The sequence below is a fragment of the Diceros bicornis genome, chromosome 6, assembly GCF_020826845.1.
Source record: "Diceros bicornis minor isolate mBicDic1 chromosome 6, mDicBic1.mat.cur, whole genome shotgun sequence".
Lineage (NCBI taxonomy): Eukaryota > Metazoa > Chordata > Mammalia > Perissodactyla > Rhinocerotidae > Diceros > Diceros bicornis.
The window spans coordinates 20,836,435-20,856,867 of NC_080745.1; the positions used below are offsets into that span (position 1 = coordinate 20,836,435).

General features: G+C 33.7%; 1 protein-coding gene across 1 annotated transcript in view; it reads left to right on the forward strand.

Annotated features, from left to right (window-relative positions):
• Nucleotides 1–20,433, forward strand: part of LYST (lysosomal trafficking regulator) — a 179,766-nt gene that overhangs the window by 106,056 nt on the left and 53,277 nt on the right. Inside the window, exons 29-39 of the mRNA XM_058542978.1 lie at nt 1,645–1,806; nt 2,468–2,659; nt 4,370–4,548; nt 6,885–7,091; nt 12,295–12,471; nt 13,040–13,116; nt 13,262–13,450; nt 15,806–15,951; nt 16,039–16,135; nt 17,108–17,169; nt 18,627–18,682. Coding sequence (XP_058398961.1) covers nt 1,645–1,806; nt 2,468–2,659; nt 4,370–4,548; nt 6,885–7,091; nt 12,295–12,471; nt 13,040–13,116; nt 13,262–13,450; nt 15,806–15,951; nt 16,039–16,135; nt 17,108–17,169; nt 18,627–18,682 — 1,544 coding nt within the window. The remainder of the gene's footprint in view (nt 1–1,644; nt 1,807–2,467; nt 2,660–4,369; nt 4,549–6,884; nt 7,092–12,294; nt 12,472–13,039; nt 13,117–13,261; nt 13,451–15,805; nt 15,952–16,038; nt 16,136–17,107; nt 17,170–18,626; nt 18,683–20,433) is intronic.

Sequence of the window (20,433 nt, forward strand, 5' to 3'; positions counted from 1 at the left end):
GACAAGTGACACTTCCAACCCCACTGCCACCCCCTGCACCTCCAGCAGGAATTTGTGGGGACAGCTGGCAACTGAAGCTTCTATTACAGCCACACACCACATTTTTTGATAATAGACAGATTTACTCAGACTGTGAACTCCAGGATATCCTTGGCTTAGGACCAGAGTTTCTTCAGCAGCACTTTCAATACATCTAAATTTTAATTTTTCACACTCTTAGAGGAGCTGGATACTATTTTATTGCCAGATTAATCTTCTTACAGCCTAACTCATGTGTGCCATTCTTCTGCTCCACAGCCCTGATGGTTCCCTACTACTCAACGAGTGAAGCACTGATTCCTTAGCTCAGTGTCTGTTTGTAGTATAGATACGTATGAGAGAGATGTAATTTTGCCTGAATGATATCATAATCCACCTACTGTTTGTAAACTGATTTTTATTTCTAATCTATACATTATAGACATCTTTCCACATAATATAAATGTTCTTTATGTTTAATGAATGCATAATAATCTATTATATTGATTTGCCATGATCGTCGTCCCTAACCTTTATCATAAATAATGGTTTTTTTACTTGTTTGTTTTTGCTATTATAAACAAGGTAGCAATGTACATTCTTTTAAATGTATTTTTTTCACTTCTCTGCTTATCAATTTGAAAAACATCATCACCTTAATGCATGAAGGTAGATGTAAGCATTAGGGTATTATTTAAAGTGCTACACATACATTTAAAATGTCGTAAATAAATATACATGTATATATAAATGTTGTGTTATTAATATAATTCATATACAGATGAATTTCCTTTATATTTCAACCATTAATAATAATACCAACTATTAACAACTTTTGATTCTTAGGATGAGACAGGCGTTGTGTTTTGTGTCCATTATTTTATTTAATCCCAAAACAACCCTCTTTATCCATTCATTTAACCATCAAATATTTATTGAACATCAGCCATGAACCAGTTATTATTTTATCTGCTCTGCTCTCATGGAACTTATATTTTACTGGAGAAAATGGTCAATAAGCATGTAAACAAATACATTTAATATAGTGTCAGATAGTGGCAAAAATCTACCTGTGAGGTAGGCTCTATTTTACTTTCTAATCCACATCTTACATGTGAGGAAACCAAGGCTTAGAAAGAACTATACTTAAAGCCACACCAGCTCAGTGTAGCTTCACAGCATGAGTGCTGAAATACCCTCCCACTTTTTCAAGTACATAGTACCAAGGACTTAACATTTCTTTATTCAGTATATTGCTGTGTCTCTGAATTATGATTATCAGCTGCTTATACAGCATGGCAGCTGTCAGAGATGTAGACCTCAGGAGAAATCTGCTTAAACTAAGGACATAGTCTGACAATATTGTTCTTGAATATGTCTCAGATATGAATTTCTTTTTCTTTTTATTTGCTTTGTTCTTGTCTCAAAATGACTCTACCCACCAAAATGTATTAACTGATCAGAAATACTGATTACCCAAAAAACTGGACAATGTAAAATGCTATTAAAATATTTAAATATCTTGAAGAATGAATCATTAAAACCTATCATAATTTAGTCATATGTAAGTAACGTTTATAGAGGCTATTTATGGAAATTGATATGTTTTCATAATTTAAAACAAAGGTTCAATTCCAATGAAGGGTTCCATTATTCCTCATCTACCAAGACGTCATTTTGGTTCCTATGGTCAACTTCCGATGCCCTTCTCCTTCAGTCCGTTAAATCAAGACTCGTTCCCCCCATTTTTTCCTGGATCCACTACCTGTATGGTACCTCTCAAAGCAGGTGCAGTAATGGTGCAGGAACACCACTCCTACCTGTTCAATCTGAGGAAACATGTCTGAGGAAATGCTTTTGTAGGATTGAATTCCAAATGATGCATGTGCACCAAATCATTTTAATAGCAAATCACTGGAATTATATTCGCCTTTCTGATCTCTTCATTTTCATTTGACTGATTTCTACTATGTCACTATATGTACTTTTCAAAACTACTCTATAAAATTCAACAATGGTAATTATCCAGAAAGAGTAATGTTCTCACTAAAACATGATGTGCTTTAAAGATCTGTTGGTTATTTTGGAATACAAGGAAGTGAAACAGTATTTGAAAATATTTTGTCAAAACATTCTGAACTACTTAAACCCTCTTAATTCTTTGAGTTTTTCAGAAGACTCAAATTTTCCCAAATGATATCCATCCTTCTAAGCTATGTCACTAGCTTTAACATTCTTATTTAGGATTTTGAAATCAGAAGTACTGTTGCACTTCTTCAAAGAGGGAGAAACATCACTTTCTCTTAATCACTCTCTTTCCTTTGTATAAATTAACTTTGTATTAAATAAGGTTCTTTTCATGGTCTGATAATCAAAAAGTTGTAGCAAAAATAGTTTACTTGATCCTTGCTAATGCTAGCATTTGATATTTTAATTTGTATACTTCAAGGTCCTCGAAAATTTCCCCTTGCTCAGACTGACTCTCTCCTGATGAAAATGCGTTCCGTGGCAAGTGATGAACTTCCTATGATGATGCAACGGAGAATGAGCCAGGAGAACCCTGTCCAGGCAACCGAAGCAGAGCTTGCACAGCGACTGCAGAGGCTCACCATTTTAGCAGTTAACAGAATTATTTATCAAGGTAGGACTAGAGAATAAATATGTTCTTGCTCAGATATTGAATTAGAAGGAAAATCATTTAAGGGGGAACTGATTATGTTTCAAATTTTTTAAAAGCATTATTTTTTCATTCTTAATATCCACACTATTAAAAGAACTTATTTGTAACTTATTAAAGTCCACTTTTTAATATATTAAACGCTGGCCTAAATTGACCATTGAGTTTAAAAGAGTACAGCACCTCCAATATATTTTTTAACTTTCCTTTGAGATAATCATAGATTCATATGCAGTTGTTAAGAAGTATTACAAAGAGATCCCATGTGCCCTTTACCCAGTTTCCCCCAATGGATTGTGCAAAACTGTAGTCCAGTATCACTACCAGGATATTGACATTAGTACAGTCAAGAAACAACATTTCCATCACCACAAGGATCCCTTATGTTGCCTTTTTATAGCTAAACCCACTTTCCTCCCACTCCCACCCCCTCCTTAGTCTCTGGCAACCTCTAATCTGTTCTCCATTTCTATTTTTCATCATTTCAAGAATATTATATAAATGGAATCATACACTATGTAGCCTTTTAGGATTGGCTTTTTTCACTCAGCTTAATTCTGTGGAGAGTCATCCTGGTTGTTGCATCAATAGTTTCTTCTTTTTTTTTTTGTTTTTTGCTAAGTAGTATTCCATAGTATGGGTGCACCACAGTTTGTTTAACCATTTGCCTGTTGAAAGACCATCTGGGTTGTTCCTAGTTTTTGGCTATTACAAATAAAGCTAACCGCTATAAACTTTCATATGCAGATTTTTGTGTGAACATAAGTCTTCATTTTTCTGAGATAAATGCACAGGAGTGCAATTGCTGAGTTGTATGGTAGTCACATGTTTTGTTTTTGTTAAGAAAGTGCCAAACTTTTCCAGAGTGGCTGCATAATTTACATTCCCACCAGCAATGTATGAGTGATCTAGTTTTCTTCACATCCTTACTAGTGTTTGAAGTTGTCACTATTTTTCATTTTAGCCATTCTATAGTGATATCACATTGTGTTTTCAATTTGCGTTTCTAGAGTGGCTAATGATTTATATATTTATATATAAAATGTAATAGCTAGAGCAACCACTAAAAAACTATGCAAAGAAATATACTCAGAAGCACTACAGATAAGTCAAAATGGAATTCTAAAAACATGTTCAAATAACCGTAGGAGACAGGAAAAAGAAAACAGTAATTGTTAATCACTAAAAGAACATAATACACTGAAGGGATTTTTTTTTTTAAACTTTTCTAATTTATGTTGGGGATAACCAGCTCCCAGGCTAAATTCTGAAATGGAACCATGTTTATCACATGCACAGGATTTAATGGGATAGCACAAGCAGTGAAATCGCTTTGCACATCAATCTAGTGTAAATATCACGTGGTCTTTTATGTTTGATTTGTACAAGAACCTCATGGCGTTAATAATTTTTCAGTTTAATTCATCTTCATTAGTAAAATAAATCTTTAATGTAGACTTGCATGACTTATGTATGTTTAAATTTCGACATTGTTTTAGGTGAATTCACTTGCTCTAGTGTGTTGTATCTTCTACATCTAATATACCTACTACATATTTACATTGTGTTAACTGAATTACTAATCACATAGAATATTTTTATCAGCATCATTACCATTTATAATGTCTAGGTATTAGTGATTTGACTAATTTTTATTCTTTTTTTAATTCAAAGAGTTTAATCCAGACATTATTGACATTTTGAGTACTCCTGAAACTGCGACTCAAAGCAAGACCTCAGTTTCCCAGACTGAAATTTCTGAAGAAAATATTTATCATGAGCAGCCTTCCATTTTCAATCCCTTTCAGAAAGAAATATTCACATATCTGGTAGAAGGATTCAAAGTATCTGTTGTAAGTAAATTAATTACATGGGAAATGTTCATTCACGCAAAAGGAGTAGAGGTTTTATGTGTCTGTATTATATGTTTTCAAAGTCATATTTGTACTCTTTCACAGAGTTTTCTGAAACTCAGACAACTTGAATTTTTAATAATGGAGTAATGTATATTGCTAATTTACCCTTTCCAAAAAGACTCACTTCATGCAGCATTGGTTTTTAAGTCTGTAACCTGAAAGCCATTTTCTATTATTATAGTTTAGTAAGATCTGCATCAGAATAGGGCTTTCATGATTACTTTGAGAGTTTAAATTAATAACCTGTTTTTAAAGGACTTAGCTATTACTCTTGAATTATTTTTATGAATTATTATGAAGTTTAGATCTTGGCTTAAATATATCGAGCACCTTCAGAATTATATAGAGAATACTGACAAGTGTCAGGCTCCATTTCTCATCCACTCATTTGGGTTTCTTTAGGTTCATTTACATTTGACCATAGGGAACAAATCAGTCAGTTCACTCCATAGATACCGAAGGCCAATCTAATTCTAGCAAAACTCATAAATCATGACTCTGCCAATCTCTAAATCTAAACTAGGTTTTGATGTCTGCATATTCCACTTAAACTGAATCATTTACACAGGGCCCTTAGGACGAGGAGTAGTTGGAAAGCCATTTCCAAAACTCCAAATAAACTCTAAAATGTATTGATTCCAGTTTTAAACCAGATACAGAAGATTTGATCAGAATTGGTCTAGCCTTAGTGGGACCCAGTTGAAACAGCTTATTTGGTTATTCATTAGGGAATACTGATGGTCAATTTATATGCAATTTTTTTAACTTCAATTTAATTTATTACTTAACCTAATTTGAATACGTAAACTTCTATGGTAACTGAAAGGCTGAAAAGGAGAAAAAAAGACTCTGTGATTACAATTCTTGATGAATGAAGAACCTGATGGATTGAGGTGTAGTAGAAACCACAGAGTAAGAGAATTGATCAGGGTGGAATGTGTCAAAGTTAATATTTTAGAGATGAAGCAGTTCTAAGAAGTAAACACAGGAGTAGTTATATCATGTACTGTAGGTACAAGTAGAAACTCTCAGGAGTTAAGGGCATCAAAATACTGAGAAGCCAGAGCTATCTGCATGAACAGGGATCATGTCAACATTTATATGCAATTTTTGATTTGTGACTATTACGCTCAATAATGTTAGTACTAATTCAAGTCTTCATTATGAATCCCTTCTCTTTTATATTGCAAAATCAATATGGGTTTATCTGCCATTGTTCTTTGATGGTTCTTTGTTTGTTTGTTTGTTTGTTTTATTTGTTTTTTTTTTATTTTTTTGTGAGGAAGATCAGCCCTGAGCTAATATCCATGCTAATCCTCCTCTTTTTGCTGAGGAAGACTGGCTCTGAGCTAACATCTATTGCCAATCTTCCTCCTTTTTTTTCCCCAAAGCCCCAGTAGATAGTTGTATGTCATAGTTGCACGTCCTTCTAGTTGTGTATGTGGGACGCGGCCTCAGCATGGCCGGAGAAGCGGTGTGTCGGTGCGCACCCGGGATCCGAACCCAGGCCGCCAGCTGCGGAGCGCACGCACTTAACTGCTAAGCCACAGGGCCGGCCCTGTTTGTTGGTTTTAAATTTCCAAGCCCTAGATAATTTTTTAAGTGCTTAGGACATTAGCTTCTTCATTCATCTCTCTTTTTTTTTAATTGTGGCAAAATATACATAACGTAAAATTTATTATATTAGTCCTTCTTAAGAGTACAATTCAGTAGTATTAAGTACCTTCACATTATTATGCAACAGTTGCCACTATTCATCTCCAGAACTTTTGTATTATCCCAAACTGAAACTCTGTACCCATTAAATAATATAACTCCCCATTACCCCTTCCCCCAGCCCCTGATAACTACTATTCTACTTTCTGTCTCTATGAATTTGACTTTCTAGATACCTCATAAGTTAATCATACAATATTTGACCTTTGGTTTGTGGCTTATTTCGTTTATCATGTTTTCAAAGTTCATCATGTTGAAGTTATGTATCAGAACTTCATTCCTTTTTAAGGCTAAATAATATTCCATTCTATGTATATACCACATTTTATCTGTTCATCCATCTATGGACATTTGGATTGTTTCCAGCTATTTTGAATAATGCTACCATAAAGCATTGGTGCATGTCCATCTCTTTTAAACACTCGTTTGTATGGATGTATGTCTTTTTAATTTTGACTATTAAAAAAATCTAGAATTAGAATCTTTAGGGCTGTGTTAAGGTTAGTATATTATTGCTTAAGAAGTCTGATCCTAATTCATTCCTGTTTTGATTTAAGGGTACAAGTAAAACCAGTGGTTCCAAGCAGCAGTGGACTAAAATCTTATGGTCTTGTAAGGAAACCTTCCGAATGCAGCTTGGGAGACTACTAGTACATATTTTGTCACCAACCCACCCTTCACAAGAAAGAAAGCAAATTTTCGAAATAGTTCATGAACCACATCATCAGGAAATACTACGAGACTGTCTTAGTTCATCCCTGCAAGTAAGTATCTCAGCTTTTTATTAGATAAGTAAAAACTATTGGGGAAATATAAAATTGTACAAAACAAGAACTAAAATTACACAGTATTTTCATGACTAACATCATGAATATAGTTTTCTTACCAAACAAATATCACCTGAGGTCTTTCTTCAGAAACTCTATACCAGACTCAGTTTGATCTCTGTGTTTATTTCCCACTCCTTTTTCCAGTGCTTAAATTAAGAAGTTCTATATTTGAGTTCCTGTAAGATCTTTTGTAGTTTGTTACTAAATCTTAATGTCTTTTCTTTAAGAACTGTTTGGAGACTTTTTTAAAGCATTATGTTATCCATAAAACATCTATACTGAATAGCTCCACCAACAGTAGGCAGAAGTATATCCAGCCCCATAATTTCCTTCTGTGGAGAATTTGAAGTGGCGTTCTTTCATTTCTTTGTACTCAGTAAAGTTGGCATCCATCAAAATCCAACCCTAACGTTAATATTCCTCTTTTCTCTATACCAGCTTCCCTTCTACACTACTACGTTTTGGTGAATGGTATCTTCATTGATTTTAGCTTGAAACATTGGAAGTATGGTTGACTTTTTCTTCTCTCTTGAAATGAGAGAGGCCAAGGCCAGTCATTTATTTAACTGTGTCTTTCTCTGTAGTCTACTGGCCCCAACCTAGTTCAGACTTTTACCCCTTATACTCGGATCACTATAATAACCTCCTCTCCACCTCAAGACCAAATTACTATACCTGATTTTTTTTTAAGTTTGTTAAGGAAATTTTCAAACATACCTAAAAGCTAGGGGAAATCAAGAAAGAACCCCACATGACCATTACCCAGCTTTAATTTTCCTTTGTAGTGTTTGGAAACAAATGTCAGGTATCCAATTATTTTACCTGTAAATACTTCAGTATGTATCTCTGACCAATAGGACCTTTTTTAACTTATTACGCTCAGTAATATTAACAATAATTCATTATTATCATCTAATACCCACTCAGTGTTTAAATTTTCCCAGTTTTCTTATAACTTTTTTAATAGTTTGCTTGATTCTGGATCCAAACAAGGCCCACACACTACATTTGTTTAATGTTTGCTAAATCTTTTTAATCCGTGGCAATTACCCTTCCCAACCATTTTTTTTTTTTTTTTTTTTTTTTGTGAGGAGATCAGCCCTGAGCTAACATCCGCCAATTCTCCTCTTTTTTTTGCTGAGGAAGACGGCCCTGGGCTAACATCTGTGCCTATCTTCCTCCACTTTATATGGGACGCCGCCACAGCATGGCTTACCAAGCAGTGCGTCGGTGCGCGCCCGGGATCCGAACCAGCGAACCCCGGGCCGCCGCAGCGGAGCGCGCGCACTTAACCGCTTGTGCCACCGGGCCGGCCCCCCCAACCATTTTTTAAAATGTCATTTATTTGTTGATGAAACTGGGTCATTTGTTGTATAGAGTTTCCCACATTCTGAATTTGGCTGATTGTATCCTTGTAGCTCTAGATCTAGAGACTTGACTAAATTCCAATTCTTGATTTCATATTTGTTTTTGTGTTTTTTTGTTTAAAAGAATACTTTATTAGGAGTGCTTTGCATTTTCCATTACATCATAGCAGGAGGCACAGAATGTCTGGTTGTGCTGCTTTTAAAGATGGTATCAGCCTGATCCATCCAATATAAACTTAACCCTCAGTTTTTAACTTTTAGTTTTAGCAGCCCTTGATGATAGTTGCCAAGATCCACTTTTTCATTAGGAGTTGCAAAATAGTGATTTCTCTAGGTCTCTCATTCCAGCAGCATGTGTTAGCTCTGATTCTTCTGTAAGGAAGAAGATTCCCTTGTCAACTGCTTGGCTACCCTAAAATACAGTCTGTGTTGGAAAGGCAAGATAAATGGTCCTTTCTTTCCCCTATTTATTAATTTTTAGAATAATGAGTTGGTACCCTAACAACCTCCAATTTTTGTATTTGTTTTTATTTTTGAGGTGTCATTACGGACTCAGGTATTTTTTATAAATTTTTTTATTTTATAAATTTTCAAACTATTGCAGTTACTATTCTATTTGATATTCAAATTAACACCCCTGTAGATTAAGGTTGTTGTGTTCTTTTAGCATGGGCTTTTTAATTTTTAACAAGTTAGTATGATTAACTTCCTTGCTTTCTGGAACAGAAGAATGTCCCAGGCTCATCTTGTACACTTCCTTCCCCGTACCTGGAACCAAACTTTTCCCCCCACGAAGCCCCTATTTCCCTTTAATGAGATAATAGTATTTAAAGACTACAAATCTAGGGACTAGGTACGTTCATTTCTGTAAGGTTGTCGTTTCTTCTCAGCCTTTTTAGTGGACAAAGCTAGGAAATATGTATTTTCTTAGGAAGAAAAATAAATCATGAATTCATACTGATACTTTCATTTTTTCTTGGATTTTATATTTGTATTTCTTTTTGTTAATGTTGATAATCTTGGTTCCTGATGACATTAACATAATTACTTATTTTCTTTATCTTTCCATGTATATATAACATCTTCAAAATAAGATGACCAACATTATCACTCATAACAAGCCCACTGAATGCAGATTTCTTTGTCGTTCTTTTTGTTCTTAGGATACCATTATGGTGTACAGTGAAAATACTGTTTTATAAAAACACTTAAAATAATTTTCTCTATTTGGTTATGCAACCAACTTCAACTAACTAGTTGGTGTTTTTTTTTCTTTAATTTGTTTTCTATTTTTAGGGATTCCATTGTGTTTTTATTTGTTTGTTTAATTTTGTTTTTAATTATGTAAAATGTCTACATGCTCCAAAATCAAAATGGTGAAATAGCTCATTCAGAGAGGTTCTAGCTTTTATCCCTATACCCTCCCCCCATTCTTTCCCTTTCTCTGTAGGTAACCATCTTTGTTTTTTGTTTCTTTTGAAGATGTAAGCAAATCTGCGTACACACACACAAGTATATATATTATCTCCCCACTTCTCAACACAAAGAAAGATAGTAAACTATGCACACTCTTCTGCACTTTCCTTTCTTGAACTAACAATATATCCTAGAGATCATTCCTTCTCCCATCTTCTCCATATGGGAGAATATCCCCATATAGGGATCTTCTCATACCTTTTTTACAGCTGCCTGCAAGCTGTATTCCATTTGTAGTCTGCCTGATTTTTAAAGCTCCAGGCTTCTTTTCTACTGTTACAACTTGAGTCTGATTAATTCTCCAGTCCGTAGCCCCTCCTCTTTTCAAGGTAGTCTCATCCTTGTCTCTTGTAACATCTTCACGTTCTGTGTATTCCTACTGCTATGCTGCTTTATTCGTGTTGTCGCCCCAGTACGAAACGCCTTCTTTCCTCTCCTTTGTCTGTCTATATACCCATTCTATTCATTTATCCGTGTACCCAGCTCACGCTGTACCACCTTCAAAACCTTCCTCTCTTTGTTTAGGCCACTCAGAACCCTTCCTTCTTAGAACTTTCATTGAAAATTTTATTTTTACATATTTTAGCATTTTATTATTATCTAAGGATTTGTGTTTAATGGATTCAAGTCCTTTTGAGGGCTGAAAACAAGACTTTTTTTTTTTTGCATCTATCCCCAGTAATACCTTTTCTAGTCCCAGGAGCTATAATCAAAAATGAGTGATCAGAGGATGTTAAAATGAGATACTAGAAACAACTTTGGTGTTTAAAAAAATCATTTGTTTCTTTAAATATTCAGAATGAATAAAAACATTTCTGATAGTTTTTCAGGATGATTTTAGAATGTCACTGAATACTAAACTGAAATATTTTTAGAGTTATATCAGGAACATTACTTTTAAGACACACATATGAAAATATTCTAGTCATTTACCATTTCTCTTTATTTGCCCACTCTTCAGGCCTTTTACTCACAGAGCATCTGTTCATTTTTCTCTTTTGGTCAGGTAGCAGCTGTCTCCTGACTAATTTAAAATGTTGCATTAAAATGAGCTTTGCTATTTTCATCATTACATATGTTCATCTTATGCTTTGGGGAAATTACATATTGTGATTCAGCATGTTAATTTAAATATCACCCAAAGTGTAATAGTTTCCAAATCCATTTGTTGACATTTAATACTCTTCACAGTATAAAATGTCATAAAGCCAAATGCAGTAGTATTTGTATCAATGTAAATTTGTTAAAGTAAAATTATGCATGTTTAACTTGTTGGCAAAATTAACGTCTAAATAATACATAGTGTACAAATAACAATCAGGTGTAATATCTCTAGCATGGAAGGGCCACTTAAAAAATTATGAATCAAAGTTTGGTTTAGGTTTACACTGTGAAGGACAATTGTCATTACCTTAAGTAACACTCTAATTTTGGTTATAGGGTCTGTTTATAAAAGCTTGGCCTAAACCAGCTCTTCTCTGTACATGCATATAGAACTAAGTGCTGAGGTCTCACAGGTTTTAGAGTTTTTCACCTTTTGTTCTCCTGAGTGGTCAATGCTTATAAGCTAATGCAAAGATAGGCTTTTGTTCTGGAATGTTCACTAACTTCTACTATACCCAGCGAAATCAAAGGAGAAAGAATAAATAAGCATAATTCTCTTACCTTAAAGTTTAAAGAAAAGTTTCCCTTCCAGTTCAGTTTTTCTATGAGAAGAACCAAGAATTATTTTCTTTTATCCCAAGCTTATTTCCTGTATTCGTTCAGCAAATCCTCTCCCAATTCTTTCCCTAAAAGCTTGCTCGCTTGCTTTTCTTTTCCTTGTTTTTTTTCTTTTCTTCCTTCCTTTTTTTTTGTTTTTGCCTTTTACAATGAAAATTTTCAAACATACTAAGAAAAGTAGAGAGAATAGTATAATGAATACCATATAACCATCACCTAGATTTAACAATTGGTAACATTTTTATCATATTGGCATCGTTTCTTCTTTTTCTGAAGTATTTTAAAGTAAATTATAGAAATCACAACATTTTTCAAAAGACATTTTCTTCTGTAACCATAACAACGTTATTATACCTAACAAAATTAGCATATACCCTAATGTCATCAAATATCCAGTGCATAATCAAATTTCTTCACTTGTCCCCAAAATGTCTTTCTTAGCTGATTTATTCAAACCCGGTCTAACCAAATAAATCTAGCAATATAATTTAATTTAATTACTGTTAAATAATTTAAATGTAAAAGACAAAAAATTCTTTATTACTTAAAAAAATTATTAATTTTTTTTAAAGCATGGAGCCAAGTTAGTTTTGTATTTGTCAGAGTTGATACATAATCACCAAGATGAATTGACTGAAGAAGAACTAGACACAGCAGAACTGCTTATGAATGCTTTAAAGTTATGTGGTCATAAGTGCATCCCTCCTAGTGCACCAACAAAATCAGACCTTGTTAAAATGATCAAAGAGGTGAGTCAGTGACACCATAACTGTTTCTTAGGCAATCCCATTGAATATAATTAAAGAGCGATTGAAAGATTTTTTTTTTTGTCATAGAGTATCATTGATGATGAATTTGAAATAACTCTTTTTTACTTTATATTGCTTTTTTACTATAAGAGAAAAAATGGGCTTATTTTAAGGAGTGTTTTATTCTCTATATTCCTCCTTTTCTGTTTTCAGTAGCTTTCAGTGAAGGAAAGATTTTTATAGTGATAAGCAAGTTGAAGCATAAGGCTTGAGTTATGGGTTCTTTAATGAAAAAGTAAAATAGGGAAGCAAGCAACTATGCAAACCCATCAGGTTTGGCAACCCTGGGTAACTATTCTGCCCTAATTGCTGTGACCCAAATTGTATGGAAACAAAGGGGAATTATAACATTATTTAAGTGGTTAATATATTTTAATATTCTGGTCTCTTGGGGATAATATTTTTTCCTGTGTTAACTTGGTTTTAAAATTAGTTTGTTGGGCTCTGTGCCAATGTTAAATTATAAATAATAAGTTTTGTATGGTATATTATTATCCAAATCTTTTAGGAACAAAAGAAATATGAAACTGAAGAAGGTGTAAATAAAGCCACCTGGCAGAAAAGAGTTAACAATAATCAACAAAGGTAGGATTTTATGTGTTCTAGAAGTCATGTCTTTTAGGAATCCACTAGATTTCATATATACTTTTAGTTTTAAAGTATCCTGTTTTGATATGTATTTAATGTTCCACATATGCTTAATTTATAGACGATCTTCTTGTTTGTTTAGTCTCTTTCAGCGTCTCGATTCAAAATCAAAGGATATATCTAAAATAGCTGCAGATATCACCCAGGCAGTGTCTCTCTCCCAAGGAATTGAGAGAAAAAAGGTGATCCAGCATATCAGAGGAATGTATAAAGTAGATCTGAGTGCCAGCAGACATTGGCAGGAACTTATCCAACAACTGACGCATGATCGGTAAGCTAAATGGGAGGACATTTGAGGTCGTCTTCATGAGTATTTTATATATTGATGTTAAACATCATATATAATTCTTCCAAAATAAAGATTCATAACTTTATTTCATTGCTTTAAATATTCTTTGTTTAATCATTTTTGATTTATTTCATCTTGAAGAATAATTCTATGAGAATATTTTTTTTTAATTCTTGGGGGGAAAAAAGTAATGAGAGAGAGAGGCATTAGCTCTTCCAGATAGTAAAATCTGTATATTGGTTTTAATTTTTAAATATGGTCTTTGCAAAAGACTAGAGAAATCACTGAAACAGGATAGTTGGGAAATAGATCTTTTTCTAGCTAAGACTTTAATAATCTAATTTAAAAGATGCATCACAAGTAACAAAAAGAGGGAAATTATTCTCTGAATTTGGTTAAGATAACTGATTAGTATGACTTTGGGGTGCTAAAATACACTAAACATTATACACTAAAGCAAATTCCAGGTGAACAAAAGAATTAAACTCAAAAAGTTTATAAAGTGAGCCAGCCCCAATGGCCTAGTAGTTACAGTTTGGCACTCACCGCTTCAGTGGCCTGGGTTTGCTTCTCCGTTGCAGAACCACACCACCCATCTGTCAGTTGCCATGCTGTGGCAGCAACTCACATGGAAGAACTAGAATGACTTACAACTAGGATATACAACCACGTACTGGGGCTTTGGGGAGGAAAGAAAAGAGTTTATAAAGTAGAAGAAAATAGTGTGTGTATCAACTCTTTGATGGATGGATAACTTTCGAAGCTCAAATACAATAGAAGAAGCTACAAAGAGGAAATGAATGGATTTGAACTTTAATTTTTTACAGTGTATTTAACAACCATAACAACAACAAAACATGAAAATTTATTTTCAACAAATGTGTCAAAGCGTTAATATTTTTATTGTTTTAAAAATTCATGTATGTTTTAAAGTAAAATATTAAGATCTCAAAAGTTTGAATGAGCAAAAGACACAAATACACTCTTCACATAAGACAAATACAATTAATAAACATATGGGGAGATATCCAATATGGCTAGAGGCTAATTTGGTTTTTTAAAACCTTTAGATACCATATTTAACTTTTATGTTACAAAATTTTTTTAGGTGCTATTATCCACAGCAGGAAGAAATGTATCCTAGTCTCTGGTCAAAGGTTTGGTGGCATTGTACACTTTATCTGATAATATATGTCAGAAACCCTACAAACATTTTATTTCTAGCGCCAGTGATCCTATTTTTAGTGATTCTATCCTAAGGAAAATATTCAAAATATGGAAAGGCAATAAACATAAAGGTTTCATCTCTGCATTATTTGTGCTAGTGAATAAATTGGAAGCAACTTAAATATATAATAATAGTAATAGGGTTAAATACATTATGATGTATTCACTCTGCAATATTAGACAGCCATTTTAAATGATGATGATAAAGATTATAATGTATTTAGTGCAAGAAGGCAGGGTATAGAAATGTATATACATAATAATTATAACTGCAATTTTTAAAAATGAGAGAAAATACTCTAGCAGTATGTTGGTGTGTTTAGGGTAGTAGGATTAAGGGTGATTTTTTTTCTCTTATCTATTTCTAAAAATATATTTAATACAGTTATACTATTTTCTTTCTTTTAAAATATTAATTTATGGGCCGGCCCCGTGGCTTAGCGGTTAAGTGCTCGCGCTCCGCTGCTGGCGGCCCGGGTTCGGATCCTGGGCGCGCACCGACGCACCGCTTCTCCGGCCAAGCTGAGGCCGCGTCCCACATACAGCAACTAGAAGAATGTGCAGCTATGACACACAACTATCTACTGGGGCTTTGGGGGGAAAAGAAAAAAAAGAAAAAACAGTAAAATATTAATTTATATTTAAACATTTTAAGAAATGTGATTTATACTAAAAAAAGAACTAATTTTATTTGTTACATTAGCTAGTAGGCAAAATAGGAAATGTGAAAACTTAATTTGGAAAATGGATTTTTTCTTTAGCTAGCCATGTTAAGTCTAATGTATTGCTAAAGCATACATGTTGCTGAAGCATTCATGGTAGTCATGATATATCTTTTTAAAATTTAATAGATACAAGAACCTGGTAGCAGAGCATGCCTCCAGGTGGGGAACTGGGAGACTAGGATTCAGGAGCAGAAGGGCACTTATTTTTTTGTGTCATTCTTTTATACTGTGTAAATGCATTCCCTAATCTAATTATATAAACAGCTGGGTTTTTTAATTGAATAGATCCATTTTGATTTATTTGTTCAGTCTTTATAATGATTTTTTTAAAAGCTACAAGCACTTCAGATTGCCACTTAAAACATTCTTTTATTTTCACTTGCAGAGCAGTCTGGTATGACCCCATCTACTATCCAACTTCATGGCAGTTGGATCCAACAGAAGGGCCAAATCGAGAGAGGAGGCGTTTACAGAGATGTTACTTAACTATTCCAAATAAGTATCTCCTTAGGGATAGACAAAAATCAGGAGGTAATAGTGGCTTCTTGACTCAACATATAAATATAGCAGATAACTACGGTCATTAGATAAAGATAATATGTATTTTTTCCTCAACAGATGTGGTCAAGCCACCACTCTCTTACCTATTTGAAGACAAAACTCATTCTTCTTTCTCTTCTACTGTAAAAGACAAAGCTGCAAGTGAGTCTATAAGGTAAATTTGAATCATAAGATGTTCTCTCTTTTGTTGAAGGAGTTAAAAGATTTTAGGTTTATTGTAGTGTTTATGTAATATTTATTTTAGATAATGCTGTGGTTTTAGGAAATGTCCTAAACATGGCTCAAGAGAGGACAAGGTTGAATGGCCAAAATCCAAAAGGAAAAGACATTTTTGATAGCAAGGACTCATTGGACTTCAGTCATCATGCTGTGGCCCTTGTTTGCGTACATATATTTTCCTAGTTGACTTTTCTAACAGATCTGTGAATTAGATGGTGCTGCCAGTGGCATCATCAAGAGACAATCTAGTATAGTGATTAAAGGTTCAAATTCTGGTTCCTCCTTTTATTACCTGTCTGATCTTGGGCAAGTTACTTAGCCTCTCAGTCTCAGTTTCCTTATCTGTTACATGAGGAAGATAATCACACCCAAAGTATCATAGTATTGTTAAGTATTAAATGGGTCAGTCTATGTTAACTATTGATAGTATTGTCATTAATTTTGTGGTGGTAGTTATTATCATGCCCATTTTACAGATGAAAAACTGAGACACAAAGAAGATAGGTGACTTGACTAAAGAGTAGATGAACTTTTCTGACTCAAAATCCTCTTTTTCCTAGAATACTAGGCTTCTTTTATGTGTTTGAAATATCAGAGGTATGAACCAATGTTTGCTTATTTACTGGAAAATATAAAATATTGACATCTCTTTTAAATAATTGAATCCCTGTATTCTATATACAGGGCATAGAGATTATTAGTCTTTTTTTAAAGTTTCAGTCATTTTCTCCTCTACTAGAACATTAAAAAATGGGATAATATTTTCATGTGGGTTTGGACAAGACTTCTCATGCTTTTAAAACTCTAGTCTGATTTGATGAAATCTTTTACTATATAAAATAAAGCTTACACTCTCTAAAACTGGTCAAAACATTTAATCTTAGTAGTTTTAAATATGTTTTCACAGAGTGAATCGAAGATGTATCAGTGTTGCACCATCTAGAGAGACAGCTGGTGAATTGTTATTAGGTAAGTCACATTTTGAAGAGTTTTACACATATTCACCCTGCTGTATTATATTCTTAGATAGTTTGAAGCATTGTTTGACACACTGCCATTAAATCAGATAAATTTTCTCTAACATCACGTAGGTTATTTTGCCCTAACGTCATGTATGATGCATATCTTCATGAATGTGAAGAAATGACAATCTCATTTTCTGAAAAGCACAAGAATAGCATTTTAATTTTTATAAAGTTGGCTTTCTTCATGAGTATACATTTTTATATTTAATCATTCCTTTTATTATATACCAATTTTGATTTTTAAATTGAAGAATTATTGGTATACTTATATGCCTACTGTTTTAACAGATATACCTATGCATAAGAAATATATCCACCTTGAGATTGTTCATAATTTAGATTTTCTATTATGCTTCTGAGAGAAAGGCCAAGATTGTTGATCCATGGATACCTATGTAGTTACATTTGGTGAGAAATCTTTTCCTCAAGATATGAAGGAATGAAGTTGTACCACTTGGTCTCTATTCCCTTAAAGAACCAATTTGTATGCGGTAGGCCAGTTGTTCTCCAAGCGTGATCCCCAAATCAGGAGCATCAGCTTCACATGGGAACTTCTTAGAAATGCACATTCTCAGGCCCCGGCCCAGACCTACTGAGCCTGAAACCCTGTGGATGGGGCCCAGCAATCTGCATTTTGATGAGCCCTCCAGCAATTCTGATGCACCCTCAAATTTGAGAGTTACTGGTATAGGCTAAAGCTACAGCCTCCGAGGCCCAAGATGTGGAGCTTCAAGCTTGCCACGACTGAGCCCCACAGTTACAAGGGTGGAGATAGTGCCCCTCTCTGAGCCAGCATACCAGTACTCAAGGGTGACCAGCACGCAGTGCAGAGCTCCAGAGAGTTCCTACCATTTGGATACATGCTGTAGGGGTATGTGTTAACAACAGCCTATGAAGCAGGAAAAAAAGGGGGGCTATCTTTTAAGGCCTGTTCTACCCTATTGAGTGTTTAAGTCAGCAAAATAATTAAGGATTACTCTTTTGCTAGAAGATTTTACAACTTGACTTCAGTTAATGTGTGACAAAATAAAGCAAATGAATGTGCTAGTAACATAAGAAGAATACTGGTAATAATAAATAGCCAACATTTTTTTAGCACTGAGTGCCAGGCACTATTAATAAGCATTTTACATACATTCTGATTTAATTCCCACAGTAACTCTATGAAGTAGAGTCCCTTGCCCCCATTTTTTTAATAAGGAAACTATAAGACACCAAGAGGTTAAACAGCTTGCCCAAGAGCTCATGGATGCTATTCAAAAATATTCACTGAATTTCAGGAACTGTCTATGGGTGCTGGGATTCAAATTTAGGCCACCTGACTCCAGAGGTCATGCTTTTAACCGTACAAGGTAATAGTGCACATACATTTTAAAACTCATATCCAGTTATTTTCTGCAGGTAAATGTGGAATGTATTTTGTGGAAGATAATGCTTCTGATACAATTGAGAGTTCGGTGAGTAGAGGCTTAAGTTTGCACTTATATAAATCTAGACAAATTCCCAAAATGTATAAATTCAGTATAACCAGAAAGCAAGTAGAACTATTAGAGTTCATTTATTGTCTCTCTATATGTAGATTGGTCTGAATTCCAAACATTTTTTTAAAGCTAATTTTAAAAAGAAGACCATGCCATCTCCTTTGGCTTATGGTCTGAGTGTCATAGCAGTTAGCACTAGGAGTCAAATTCTGAAGTGCTCCTGTTATTTCAGTTTATGTCCATTCTTTGTTATCACTGTCCTCTGTAGCAACAAATAACTACTCCTTGACTCCCAGTCTACTATTAAATACATTTGCCTTCATAAAGAAAGGAAAATATATAATTGAATAGCTTAAGTAATCCTGATATTCACTTAGCTTAGTAATCATAATTTTTATTCTTCTGGAAATACTAATATTAACCAGAAAATAAAAAAGATTCTTAATTCACATTAAGAAATAAAAAAGACTCTTAATTCACATTTTTGTATAGTAAAGCTTTTTGTCCGTTTTAATTAGCTTGTATGCCATTAAAATACTGTTTTGAGATCCCTGTAATAGGAGAAATAAGGCTTTTTGTTTCAAAAAGTTCTAAAGCCAGGAATTCCTAAGGATACACTAAATAAGGTTATGTGCGGTTTAACAATGAATACATATTTGATTTAAAAGAAATTAATGAGTGAAAACATAGAATTTGGTTGTAAAACAAATACTGTGAAAAAAATTCATGAAAATATTTAGTATAACCAAAAAAATTTAATAGGCATTCTTTCACGATTTATATAGCAATTACCACAGAATTATCCCAACAAAGAAACTATACTAGTAAAAGTATAGTGATGTTATTTTTCAAGATGTATCTTTTTAGCAACCAAGGAATTTAACAGTTGATACATGAGCCAACATTTTTCTGGGTCCAAAAAGTGATATTTTCCCCCTTAAAACTCTCCTAAAAATACCTTTGCTTTTTAGTAGATTGAAGGAGCCTTCCTTCCTCTGTACTTTTGTAGCATTTGTTCTTACTTCTTATATGACATTTGTTACTTTGCATTTTAAATGTGTATACAAATATCCCATACCCCCTTTTTGTCCTGTACAGATTTATTTCATGCAGAGCACTTTGCCCATAGAAACTTAATGTATGTTGAATTGAATGAATGAATGAATGTCGAAACTAAACAAGGAGGAATTTGCTTTTAAGTATGAGAATATTACATTTTCATTAAAATATTTTATTTTATTTGTAATATATTTCTTACCTCTACATCTAAAAATTAGTTGAGACCCAATACAATAGTAAAACACACTTAAAGCAGGGCAATTCAAAGTTTAAGATTTTTAAATAAGGTTTTGGAAAGATGTAGAGCCTGGGATCAGGTAGTTACTGCAACTGAGTTCTGAGTTTTGCTCTCAGCTTCCTGTTAGCCAATACAAAAGAGTAAGGACATGCAGTTTTCCAAAAGGGAAAACTAATGAAAAAAAACAAACTAGGATGCAGGTTTATTTGACGAGATAAATTCTAACTAGTTTTAAATTTTGGTAGAAGCTTTTTTCATGAATTCTCTATTAAAAGCATCGAGTAACATAATTCATGTAATCAACTGCAGTTTACAAAAGCTTAGATGTGCTTTTTTAAGTTTCTCCTGATTTTCTACTTTGGGAAGGGCCCAGTGATGGTAGGAAGTGCAGGACCTATGCCCGTAACTCTTCATTCTAGAATGTGGGGCT